The sequence below is a fragment of the Myotis yumanensis genome, unplaced genomic scaffold (genome assembly GCF_028538775.1).
Source record: "Myotis yumanensis isolate MYYU_CA2020_CCGP unplaced genomic scaffold, mMyoYum1.0.hap1 SCAF_3, whole genome shotgun sequence".
Classification (NCBI taxonomy): domain Eukaryota; kingdom Metazoa; phylum Chordata; class Mammalia; order Chiroptera; family Vespertilionidae; genus Myotis; species Myotis yumanensis.
Window position 1 is genome coordinate 212,896,748 of NW_027223754.1, and position 12,996 is coordinate 212,909,743.

The window sequence follows — 12,996 nt, forward strand, 5'->3', positions numbered from 1 at the left end:
ACCACTTGGTGGCTGCAGCCATGAATTCCCTCCCAAAGAAGTGGCCCCCGTTGCCCTAACCGGTTTGGCTCAGTGGATAGAGCCTCAGCCTGCGGACTCGGGGGTTCCAGGTTCGATTCCGCTCAGGGGCATGTACCTTGGTTGTGGGCACATCCCCAGGAGGCAGCTGATCAACGTTTCTCTCTCATGGATGTTTCTGACTCTCTATCCCTCTCCCTTCCTCTCTGTAAGGAATCAATAAAATATATATTTTTTAAAAAGAAGTGGCCCCGCAGGCCCCGCGGAAGGCTGCTCCCCACTCGCAAACCCAACCTCTTTTCCTCGCGGGTGGGGTCCACCGCCCTCCACCGCGTGGGTGGGGATGCTGGCCGAGTGCCTGCCTCTCCCGACGGGGCCGTCCCGTCTGGGGCGCACCTGGGTCGGCCACCGCCCTGCACACCTCGGGGCGAACGGCGCGCGGGGAGCACCCCAGGGAACACCGCCCCTATTCCATCCCCGAAAGGCGCCTCCGACCCCCGGGGACCCGCCCTTCCCCGGAGTCCCGCGGAGCTGACCTTTGACCCGGAGCCCGCCCTGGGCCGGAGGGTGGGGGGGGCGTTGCACCGACGGGCAAGGGGGGTGCCTCCCGCCAGAATGCGTCCCCCTCTCTGGCCCCACCAGGAAGAAGTTTGGGGTCCTCGCCCCCACCTCCGGCAGGGGGCCTGCGCGCCCCTCGGGGCGGGTGCGGAGGAGGCGGGGCCCCGAGTCCGGGGGGCCGGCCTGGGGGCGGGGACCGGCGCCCGCAGCCCCGCCTCCGCCGCGCCCTCCTCGGGGCGGGATAATTGAACGGCGCCGCGGGGCTCGGCGTTGGCTGCGAGGCTCGGCCGGAGCGTGGACGCCGCACTGTCCCCGCGCACCCGCCGCGCGCCCCCCCGGAGCCGAGCCTGCGCCCCGCGCCTCGTCCGCCCGCCCTCCCGGCCATGGAGCGCGCGCCCTCGCGCCCGGCACCGCGGCCGCTGCTGCTGCCGCTGCTCGCCGGCCTCTCGCTGCTGGCGGCCCCAGGTAGGAGGGCGGGAGGGCGGGGCGGGGTGGGAGCGGCGCCCCGGTCCACGGCCCCCACGGGAGTGTCCCCCGAACACCCAGCCCCGCGCCCCTGGGAAGTTCTGGAGCTGCCGGCGGTGCTCGAGCTGGTGCGCCCTCCGCGCGGTGCCCTGTGGCCCCGAGGCCTGGCCACGCTGCCGCCCCCACACCCCCTCCCAGCTCCGGTCCCTAACACCTTGCTGTTGGAGGGGCTTGTTTTAAAGACGGACCCCCCCCTCCCCCCCCCGCAAGCACCTCCTTCTGCAGGCCAGCTCGCACCCACGATGCCCACCCTCGTGCCATGCCCACCCACCGTCGGGCCAAGGTGCGGGTGGGGGAGAGGAAGTGCCAGCCGGTTGCCTGCGCCCTGGCTCCGTGGTGCCAAGCTCTGCACCAAGAGTGCCCTGGGGCATATCTGCGCACAGCACCCACCTCTACCCCAGGGAAGGGCTGTTGTACCCAGTTTGCTGATGAGAAAACTGAGACTGGGAGGTGGAGAACAGTAACTTGTCCAACAGACAAAACCTGTGGTTGGGCAGCGGGTGGGCCTGAAGACGTCAGAAAGAAGGGGAGCGATCTGAGGTGTCAGGGTGACAGCTGTGTGTGGGGGAACCCCCGCCTGCCCTCCCTGGACACAGGCCCCCAGGTACAGGTTCTGCCAGCTCCCTCCTCAGCTGGGGCTGGGGACAGGCCACTTCCAAGCCCACCCAGATGCCAAGGGGATGGAGTCTCCAGCAGCAGACCCGTGGCCCAGAGCCCCCTGCCCCCCGCCCGGGACTGACACCCTAGGAATGGGGGCATCCTCAAGGCCTACCTCCTGGGGCTGGGGGTGGGGGACCACAACGCCCTTCCCATCAGAGCCATGACCTCTGACCTCTCTGCTGACTTATCAGCTATCAGCCAGGCCTGCCTTCCGGAGGCTTTGTTCCCCTGGAGCCAGGCCCCTTATCTCGGCTCAGCTGAGCTGCTTGAACTCTGGTGGCCGCCCTCAGCCCCTCCAAAGTCAGGGGACCACCCTGGGGTCCCAGAGTCTTCACCTCTGAGTTTGTTGAGTTTCTTTTAACTCTCAGGTGACCCTCCTGGTCCTTGGTCAAAGGTCATTTGCCCCAGCTGTGTTGGCCTGGGGCTCAGGGAGGGGCTGGGGGTGGGGGGGCTTGGCTGGAGTGTCTTGGCTCTCTGACTATGTCCGACCTTTGACCTTTGGGGAGCTCTGGCTGTTTTGGGCACCAGCTCCATCCTGGGCATGTCCTGGGGCACATTTCCTGGGGGAGATGGTGCAGGGAGGTGCAGGGCTGGGCGTGACAGCAGAGTCTTCCTGACCCCGCAGGGCCATAGGCAGCTTCTCAGAGGAGGCGGTGCCTGGGCAGGAGTGAGTGGTCAGGTCAGGGGATCACTGGTTGGAGTGAAAGCACCGGGTGGGGGGCTCGGATTGGGGGCCACACAAGCTCCTGTTGGAAGTGGAAGGGGCCCGAGACGCCTGCATTTTACAGGTGAGGCCCAGGTCCTCCACCGCTGTTCCTCCTGCCTGCGGCCTGGCACCCCGGTCTGTTAGGCGAGGGTGGCACAGTAGCCCTGACTGTGGGGACAGCCATCTTCTTCATGGAGAAGGCCCTGACCTCCATGTGCAAGGAACCCGCTCCATGGCCCCGTGATGAGAACACCTGGCTGCCGCCGCCTTGTTCCTGGGGGCGGCCCTCTGAGCTTAGAGGGTGTCTCTGGCCGGGGGACAGGGTGGCCGAGGACTGGGCCCCGATTCCTCCCTGCGACTGTGAGCTCAGAGCTGTGAGGGTCCCGGAGCCCTGGGAGGGGCAGGTGACACTGTCCCACCTTCCGAGCACTTTAAAAGCAATTGTGGGAAAAGCCAGCAAGTCGAGTCTTTTAGCTCATCTGCTGAAACTCATTGGCCACAAAGGTCGTGCCCAAGGGCACGAGCCACCACCCCTCCACCCCACCTCTGTCTTGGGGATTTACCGAGGGAGCCGGGGTGGGAGGGAGTGGAGAGGAGGGGGTTGTGCTTTTTCCAAGACTTTGTTGGCCTTTGGCTCCGACTGATTACAGAGAAAGTCCTGTAATCAGTCTCTGGGAAGGAGAACAAAGGAGCTAGGACTTGGCTTGCGAGCCTGCGGCTGCTCCTGCTGGTCCTGGAGGGCGCCCAGGAGCGTGGCGGGGGGCCAAGCGGGCTGTGGGGGCCGCAGGAGCACCGCATGCGTGGAGATGAGACGGGGCCTGTGGGGCGGCACCAGGACCTCTTCTGTGGGGCTCACAGCTCCAAGCCACGCCCCCTCCTGGCACTGCCCGAGCCTCCCCAACTCTGGACTGTGGTGGGGGGTGGGGGGGAGGGCATGGGTCCCTGTCTCAGGTCCCAGCAGGCACCACAGCTAACAGCCCACGGGGTGGTTTGGAGGTTTTCTCATTGGTTAACGAGAGAAAGGAGACCAAAGTCTCAGGCGGCCTTGAGTATGGGGGTGCGGGGGAGAGGGTGGTGCCCCCGTGGCTGCATTATTATTCCGTGTGTTGTCCCCTTTCCTTGGAGACGAGTGTCCTTTCCCCCAAGCTCGCTCTGAAAGCGCTCGTATTAAACTTCTCCGGCCGGGAAAAGAGGCCCCACAGGCCACTGAACCGGCAGCTGTCACATGCCACAGCCATGTTGGTGAAGGCCAGCAAAGCCCCCCTCAGGCCTCCCGTCACTAAATATCCACCGAGGACCAGCTCTGTGCCAGACGCCATCCTAGGTCTAGGGGATGGGCGGGGAAGAAGACGGGCCTGGCCTTTCCGCCCGTGGGCGCATCCCCTGGGGGACCCAGAAAGAGTAGATAATTACAAATCAAGTCCAACTGGCAGAGAGTCAGGGAGGACTTCCTGGAGGAAGCAGCCTGCCAGCTGGGGTGTGAGGAGCAGAAGGCAGTGGCTAGGTTGGTGGGCAGAGGGGGGAGGAGGGTGCTGCTGGCAGAGGGAATGGCATGGGCAAAGGCCCAGGTTGGAGAGAGAACGTGGGACTCCAGGAAGCTTCCAGAAGTTCTGCCCCCTCCTCGAGCGTGGGGAGCACGCAGTGCTGAGGGGCGGCGCCAGCAGCCCCTCTTCCTTCAAGGCGGGGCTCTGTGAGCCATGGGTGCGGGCAGTTGTTTGCCAGCGTGTTTCATACAGTGAAAGCTTTTCCTTTTGCAAAACAGTGAATTGTAACAGTTGGGCTTGTGTGGGCTTGTATGGCTTCTTGTCATGATCTACATTGTGGCCCCAGAATACAATGGCGGGAGGGCACCGTGTTGTCAGTTTTCCTGGGATCAGAGACCCTGGAGGGAGCTCAGAGGAGAGAGGGTGTGGCTGGAGGCTAAGCCATCTGTCCCACGTCACCTCCGCTGTCGCAGGTTGGGGGCCAGGCTGGTGTCTTCTGGCCGCCACTCTTCCCACCGGCCTGTCTCCTCCACCCCCAGCGGGGCCGCCGTCGAGGCTGGGCCAGCAGGGGCCGGGGCCTGTCACCCCCGCTGTCCCTGTGTTGTCAGGAGGGTCCTACCCTCGAAGGGGCTGGGAGACTGGCGCCCATTCTCAAAGTGACTCGCGAGAGCCTTCCGACCCCCACACCCTCTCGGCTTCTGGTTCCTTAAATATGGAAGGAACGCGTGCTCTGCGCGAGGAGTCATTACAGCGGAAGCGGCCACTCGTGGACTCCTCGGCGTCGCAGGAGCAGGAACACGGTTACGTCCATCTGACAGGCACGGACACCAAGGCCCAGAGGGTCAGGCAGCTTCCCGGTCAACGCGGGTCGTAAATAGGGGACCAGGACGCGGACCCCGTGCTCCTAACCCCTGGGCCGGACAGCACTGTCTCCCACAGGGAGAGGCGTCCTGCGGAGCGGGAGCCGCCCTGGGCCTCTGAGGGGCTGCAGCGGGCCTGGCAGGAGGGTCCCCAGGGTGGCGGCACCTGCCTTGGTGGAGGTCAGCAGCCGAGCCGGCCCTGCGCTGGGGGGAGGGCTGCTGGCGGGGCGTTCAGCCCAGCGTCCGGCTCGGCCTGCCTCTCCTCGGGCGTGGCCTGAGGCAGGCCCTCCTCGCTGCCCGCTGGGGGGGGGGCACGGAGCCCCCCACCCTCACCCCAAGGAACCGGAGGCTGCAGTGCACCTCCTGGGCACGTGGGCTTCCCGGGCACGTGCCCTCCTGTGCACGTGGGCCTCATGCACGTGGGCTTCCCGTGCACATGGGCCTCCCATGCACGTGGGCTTCCCGTGCACGTGGGCTTCCCGTGCACATGGGCCTCCCATGCACGTGGGCTTCCCGTGCACGTGGGCTTCCCGGGCACGTGCCCTCCTGTGCACGTGGGCCTCATGCACGTGGGCTTCCCGTGCACATGGGCCTCCCGTGCACATGGGCCTCCCATGCACGTGGGCTTCCCGTGCACGTGGGCTTCCCGGGCACATGGGCCTCCCATGCACGTGGGCTTCCCGGGCACATGGGCCTCCCATGCACGTGGGCTTCCCGGGCACGTGGGCCTCTCTGGCGTGTGGCCTCCCCGGCACAGGGGCTACTGGCTCTGGAACTGCCCACGAGGTAGAGGCACCCTTTCCCGGCACCTCTGTGGAGGGAGGTGCGCTGGGCCATCAGGGTCCGGATGCAGCAGGGCAGGCCCAGCACCCGACGAGGACGGCCCTGGGCCTTACTCAGGTCTTGTTCCTGCTTGTTCGTGGGACGCTGCCCCCAGCCTGGCCGGGTGACCCTGCCGGAGGGCTCTGTGGACGTGGCCAGGGCGGGGTGGGAGACTTCCGGCCCCAGTGGGCTCAGGTGGGGTTACTCCGCCCTGAGGGCGGGGGCCGGAGCCCTTTCCCCTGAGGAGGATGTGGGATGTGTGCTGTGCCTGACTGCCAGCTCCCGGCCACTCCGAGGGGATAGCGCACGGGCAGGGTGGGCCCTCCAGGACCGGGTCCTGGTTAGCAGCAAAGGACCAGGAACCAGCCTCGGGGTCCCAGGGGCCCGGATTCATGGTGGCAGGGGGAGAATTTGGGAAGGGATGAGTCATCTCTGGGGATTCAGAAACGGAAGGGGAAGGCCAGCGTGCCCTGGGGAGGAGTGGAGGGAGCAGGAGTGGTGGGTGTGGCGGGAGGGCCTTAAGCATCGTGCAGCCTGTGGGCTCATGCTCAGTGCACTGGGCGCAGGGAGGGAGTCACTGGACTTCATGCCTGGGGGTCACTCTGGACTGCGGTGACGGGGTGGGTTCCGGGAGACAGAGAAGCCAGAGAGTCCTGCAGGGTCCGGGGCTAAAGGCGCCCTGGAGGAGTGGCAGCCCGGGGGCCGAGAGGAGTGAGCAGATCTAGGGCCTTTGGTGGGAGAGTGGGCTGGACGTGCTGAGGGGCCGGGCGAGGAGGGTGTGGAGGAGGAGGGGTTCAGGCTGACCCCGTTATTTTGGCCTGAGCGCGGGGTGGATGGTGGTCACTGGTTAGCGACCACGACGGGAAGGGCTGGGCAGGTGGCACATCAGAGTTCTGTGGGGACCCCCTCAGCGTCCTGTTGGGACACCCAGGTGGAGCCTGGGCTGGGCGAGGACCTGAACCAAAAATGTGGGTGTCTGGGCCCACAGACGGGCTGGATGAGACCTGGGGGGGCGGGGGCAGCAGCGGTGCCGGGTTCAGAGCCCTGCGGGCGATTCAGGGCAGAGAGGCACAGGTCGCTCACGCCTTCAGGGTGTGCCCGCCGCAGGGGGTGGTAGGTGGCACTCTGTTCTGAGCGTCGGTGCTGACGGAGCGGCCTGTGCTCCCCGGGCCTGCTTTTTCTTTCCGCTCTGTCCTCCCTGGAGTCAAACGTGCTGGAAGCTCTGCTGCCTGCATTCGCTTCTCATCTTGCCCGAAGGCTTCTGTCCACATCCCACTCCCGCTGCTCTTGTCACTGTCCCCACCGCGCAGGCCAGGACGCCCCACGGAGAGGCAGGTGTGGCCACCGGCACAGCTGCTGGCGGCCGTGCTGGGCTCGCACCTCCAGCTGGGCTCTCACGTCGCATCCTGCAGGACCCGACCACCTCACAGAGCTTCTGATGGAAAAGTCTCAATTGTTCCAAGTCCTGCTTCAGAGAAGCCGCTGTTTCCTCCGGCGTCACGTAGGGGTGTGCCCAGCGTCCCATGGGGGTGTGCCCGCGGACTCTCAGGCCGCTCTGGGTGCCTGCTTAACCTCTCCCTGCTCCCGTTTCGTGGAGCTGCCCGGGTCCCTTGAGGGCATTGGTCCAGTCATTCCTTCACAGACATTTGGCGAGTGCCAGCTGGGGCAGGCCCGGGGCGGGTGCAGAATGAGCCAGCCCGTCCCAGCCTCCTGGTAGCCCTAAGTGCACACACAGTTGATGATCGGTGCTGCGTGCTGGAAAGTGCGGGCTGCAGAGACCAGACGGGAAAGGGAACGCATCTGCCTGTGAGGGAGGGCTTCCCGGAGGAGGGACCTTTGACCTGCCGTGGGTGTGACTGAGCCAGCGGAGGAGAGGGTGGGCCCAGGACCACCCAGCCCTGGAGGTCCAGCTCCCGAAAGCCCGGTGCAGAGCCCCCTGACAGGTGGAGGCCCACGGCCAGAGGGGCTGGGCCTGCGGGTGGGCTGCTGTGGAGATGTCGGGGGCAGGGGCGTGAGGACGGTGCTCACGTCCACTGCCTTGGTCACGGGAGTCGCTGCTGGAGGGAGCGATGTGGACGCTGCTCCTCCTTCCCTCCCAGGGATGTGCTGCTCTCGTGGGCCTCCTTCTGCTGGTTCTCTGTGCTGGACCCGTCTGCCTGTGACAGGGGCAGGCTCCCGGGTGTGAGGGCCCCACCTCCTCCTGGGTGCCCTCACGCTAGACCTGCAAGGGATGAAGACCCACAGGGACACAACCCCGTGCCAATTGCCCGACGTCTCCCTGGCCTGTCTCCTTGTCACCTCTGCGTCCCTCGCCCCCACCTCCGAGCCTGGCACTGTGAACGTACAGATGAGGCCGGCCAGCCCAGAGAGCTGTGGGAAGGCCCAGGCTGGCCCGGCTGGCTGCGCAGGCTCTGAGGGCAGGGCCCCTGGAAGCGGGGGGCTGAGTATCGCTGGTTCTGTCTGGTTGGGATTTCCCATTGGTATCTCTGTGGTTGGCACCCTGTTGCATTTCAGGCCTCCTGGCTGTGTGGGTGCTGGGCACCGGGGGACCCGCGGACTTTTCACTGCAGCTTTAGACAGTGCTCAATGGAGCAGCTGGGGCGGGAGCCTGCAGGACACTCCCCCAGGACACACCCAGTGCGACCACATTCCCAAACACCGGCCTGGCCTCGGAGGTGTGAGCTTGAGCCGAGGACGCTGAGCCGAGGAAGGGACCTGCTGGCTGCCGCTGACACACCTCCCTCTCCCGAGGCACAGAGCTGGTCAGTTTCTGTGTTGTCAGGTGAGAAAATTAAAACAGGAAGCAGAGACCCAGCCCACCACCCGTCGAATGTCAGCAAAGCGTGCACAGTGCACAGAGGGCATTCCGCTGCCGGAGTCTAAGGACAAGGTCTCGGAGTGAAAGGAAGCCTCGTACCCGGAGCTGCCTGGCTGTGTGGGCAGGCGCCCTCGGCATTGTCTGTCTCGTTTTGTTGCATCCAGTGGAACCAGCGTCCGTCCAGAGTGGCTTTAGAAGGCCTGAGCTTGACTCCAGGCTGCCGCCTCCACCCACTTCACAGACAAGGAGACTGAGGCTGGACCTGCTCCCGATGGTGGAGTTTGTGGGCCCCGGGCCTGTCCCACCAAACGCTGCTCAGTAAGCAGCCTGGATCGTGCACGTCAGCGGCTCGGGCCAATCAGGTGCTCCCCAGAGCCCTGGGATGCTCACAGCCAGCAGGATGTTCTGGAAGCTTCCGCCCGAGGAGTGGCGCAGGATCCCTCTGACTGCCACTGGCACCTGTGCTCTTGGAAAAAACATGTCCACGTCTCTACCGCTTACCACAACCGTGAGCAACTTGAACCACGAGCGTCGGCACTTTGCCAAGGCTTCGCTCACCTGGAAGGTGTGTGTTAGCCGCTCACGCGGTGGCCAGTGGTACCTGAACCGTGACTCAGGCTGTTGCCATCCGCCTGCTCCCTGGTGACTTCGGGCAGGGTGTCTGTTTCCTGAGGAGGGTGGCGTGGGGGTGTCGGCCATTGGATTTCACGTCAGCCTGGGGGAGTGTGTGGTTCGGATAGGACAGAGTGTCCTCTCCTTACGGTGCCGTGACTTTATCTTACTTTGGAGAGTCTGTGGCTCTAATGGAAGCTCTTTGCCTGGGTTAGTGCACTGATCTCCCAGCCCCTGCCACGGAGGAGAAAGGAGGCTCTGAGGTTAAGGGGAGGGGAGCTGGGCCTGGGCTGGGCAGTTTTTAAAATATCTTTCTTCTATATATATAAAAGGCTAATATGCAAAGTGTCCCCTCGGGAGTTTGACCAGGAGACTGGGAGTTCAATCGCTCGCTGTGACATGCTGACCACCAGGGGGCGGCGTGGGATATGGCCGGCGACCAGTGGTGGCCGCAGGGCACTGAGGGAGCGAGGGAAGGAGGAGGCGGGGAACCTGATGGGTCCTGATCGCTGGCCAGGCCTAGGGACCCTACCCATGCGTGAATTTTTGTGCACCGGGCCGCTAGTGTGTGTGTGTGTGTGTGTGTGTGTGTGTATGTGTGTGTGTATATATATATATATATATATATATATATATATATATTTATTGATTGATTTCAGAGAGAAAGGGAAAAAGAGAAACATCAATGATGAGAGAGAATCATTGACCGGCTGCCCCCTGCACGTCCCACACTGGGGATCCAGTCCACAACTCGGGCATGTGCCCTGACCAGGAATTGAACTGTGACCTCCTGGTTCATAGGTCGAACAGTGAGCGATGCCGGCCGGGCTGGGCTGGGCAGTTTTAACCCACACATTGCCTTCCCTTGCAGCGTGGGAGTCAAGGTTTTGCACGAGTTTCTTTTTGGTTTATGTTTGGCCTCGCGCTCGGTGGCTCTGACCCACAGTGAGGCTACGGAACCAGAGGTTGAAAGTGCTCCCTTGAAGCTTCTCAGAGGAGAGGGACGGGACCTGAGAGGGAAGGTTCCAGCCCAGCCCGAGGCCCCACTGCTTCCTCAGGGAACCTCCAGCCCCGGACCAGGTGGGCAGCGGCGTGCGGCCCCCTGCAGTCATGTCCCAGTTCAGTCGGAGCTGGTGACTCCCGAGGGTGAAAAATCCGAGACGACAGATCCCGGGGAGGGGACATGGGTTGGAAGTGTGGCCATTTCCGCTGGACAGTGGGCGCACGGGCCTGGCGCGGTGACGGGTTGAGGGGCTGAGAGGTGGTGGGTGAGAGGGGCCCATCGCATGTCGGGCTGTTTATCGCCATTCAGAGGGGATGCTCCGTCCACATCTGCTCCCACATCTGCCTCGTCGCTGTGCAGCGTGGCTGTGGGCTCTCTATGCCTCTGTCGGGCCCCCAGGCACCGCCCCCAGGCACCCCACTCTGCAGGCTGCAGCCTGTGCTGCTTGCGTCTCAGGGACCGGCGAGGATCCCCCCTTTGCCGTCCTGAGAGGAAGGCTCTGCGAGTTCCAGAGTCCCGGGCAGAACCCTTTCCGAATGTCCCTGCGGCTCCGGGCGCAGAGCTCTGACCTGAGCCGGCCTCAGGGTCGGAGCCTCACAGTCCGAGCGAGGCCTTGGAGCTGCCCCTCCTCCACAGGGAACTCTGCACCCCGAGTCGGGCCGTGGCTCCCCCATCTCTCCTGGGCATCGGCGAGCAAGTCCCCTTCGTCCTTGGGTCACACGATCAAGCCACTGCTGAGTGGGACGCACTGTGCGCTCAGGGCTTTTCACGCTCGATCCATCTTCTCGGCAAATGTGAGGTGTTTCCAGCCCATCTCACCGCGGAGAGGCTGTGGCTCAGAGGGGTCAGTCACCTGCCCACGGCCAGAGAGCAAGAACGCACTGCAGCCGGGGTCGGAGCCCAAGTCCACCTGACTCCAAAGCCAGCCACTCGCCTGCACGGGCCGCGGGCCAGCCCTGGGCCCCGGCGTGAAGGGCAGGGGTCAGGCCAGCTCGCAAGTCATTTGTGGTCGGGAGGGCCAGGCAGATGGAGGTTGAAAATGGTGGGCAGCGCTCCATGCACACGGGGTGTGGGAGAGAGGCCCCCCAGGCGGGCGGTGCAGGGGGCTGCGGGGGCTGGGACTGGATGGGCTGGGACTGGATGGGGTGGGCCAGGCTGGGAGCAGCCGTGAGGGGGGACCACAGGCAGCAGAGCTGGGTCGGCTGCATGGGGGTCACTGGGGCGGGGGGCGTCCTCAGGGTCAGGCCACGTGGCTGGGTTCCTGTCGTCCCCGGGGGGGACCCGCAGCCACGTTTGATCTGACAGATAAGGCCCCCTGTTTTGTGAGTGCTTTTCTTGGATGAACTGGCGGGAGATGGAGGAAGGGGCATTCGCGGTCCCGTGGCCGTGGGCTCCCTGCTGGGGGCTCCGTGCTCCCTGCTCCGTGCTGGGAGGCCTGCGGCGCCAGACAGCTTTATCTGAGCCCCAGCCCGCGGCTCCCACCGTCACCAGCGGCACCGTCGGGGAAGACGGAGAGGGGTCAGCCGGGGCCAGAGGACAGGTGGGCTGGTCGGGTCGCCGTCACCTTAACCAAACCACCTCGGACCCCCTCCCCAGCCTGGGGAGCCCGGAGAGTAAGGGCGGGGCCGGCCCATCCCGGCGCCTGGGAAGGGAGCCCTGGCAGCTGCTGCTGTGGGACTGGGTTTGGGATGAGGGCCTCCTCCCGGGGTGGCAGGGCCGGTGGCCAGCTCCTCCCAGGCGCTGACGGGCGGGCAGCGGGCAGCGGCGGTGTCTCCTCCCGCCCGCGGGACGTGGTCCAGACGCTCTGCATGGGGCCCGTGGCGTTGACCGCAGGGAGTCGAGGTCTGGGTTCCAGGGGGTCGGGCCTCGTGCTGAGCCCAGGAGTGAGCCTCCTTCCGGGGCCACCCGAGGGCCCGGCCTTGGAGGACAAATGAGCCCAAACAGAGCACCATGGCCGTCGGCGCCAAGAAACACGCCGGGCCTGGTGGGACTCACCCATGGGGCGCAGGCAGCCCAGGACACGGTGTCTCAGAGCCCGCTTCTGGGATGCCCTCCCCCCGGGGCCTCCCACCCTGACCTCAGAGGCCGAGGTGCGAACGCTCCGGCCACGTGAGCGCCTTTGGCGGAGGGCACCCTCCTACCCTCTGCTCCCCCCGGGGCACGGTGGGGTCCTCTCCCCGTAAGCCGAGAGGCCCAGGGGGGCTGCGGCCTGAGTGGGGCGCAGAGCCGGGCTGGGGACTGGAGAGCCCGGGTTCCCATCGCCGCCAAGTCATCATCCAGCCGCGAGGGCGAGGGTGAGGGCGAGGGAGCCATTGTCTCCTTCTGTGAGCAAGGCCACGGCCGCCGGGTGGCTCGGTTGGCTGTGGTGCTGTCTTGGGCCCCGAATGGCTGCTGGAATATTCAGGGCATGTTCCCGGGTTGCGGGTTTGTTCCCCAGAGGCAAGCGATGTATGTTTCTCTCTCACGTTGATATTTCTCTCTCTTTCCCTCCCCCTTCTTTCTCTCTAAAATTAAAAAACAAAACAAAACAAAAACTGTCCTGGACAGTGTTGCTAGACCCAGGCCCAGGCCTGTGCAGGAGGCAGCCAATCAGTGTGTCTCTCACATCGATGTTCCTCCCCGCTCCCTCCCTGGTGTGCGTCCCCCACTCGCCAGGCTGGGTCCGCCCCCCCCCCCCCCCCATGAGAAGCCGTCCTCGGTTGTCCCACTTTTGGGCACCAGCCCCGCTGGGACCTCCAGGCCCCCCCATTCTACACTCTTCATGGTTCATGGCACAAACCATCTGGCCTGTAGGGGGTCAGTCGTGTCCTGGATGCCCTGACGCTCGGCTGGACGGCGGCTCAGTCGCGCCTCTGTCAGCAGCACCCGTCTTTCTCGCCCTCTGGACCGTGGAGACAGGGTCCCCGCCCGGGCAGGTCCCTATCTGAGTG

General features: G+C 65.1%; 1 protein-coding gene across 2 annotated transcripts in view; it reads left to right on the plus strand.

Moving 5' to 3' along the window:
- Positions 1–884: 884 nt before the first annotated feature.
- Positions 885–12,996, plus strand: part of FBLN1 (fibulin 1) — a 67,923-nt gene continuing 55,811 nt past the window's right edge. The window contains exon 1 of one of the 2 annotated variants that reach the window (XM_070411291.1): positions 885–1,041. In XM_070411291.1, the coding sequence (XP_070267392.1) occupies positions 960–1,041 (82 nt within the window). In that variant the 5' untranslated portion in view covers positions 885–959. The remainder of the gene's footprint in view (positions 1,042–12,996) is intronic. The other variant, XM_070411292.1, reaches the window with a different exon arrangement.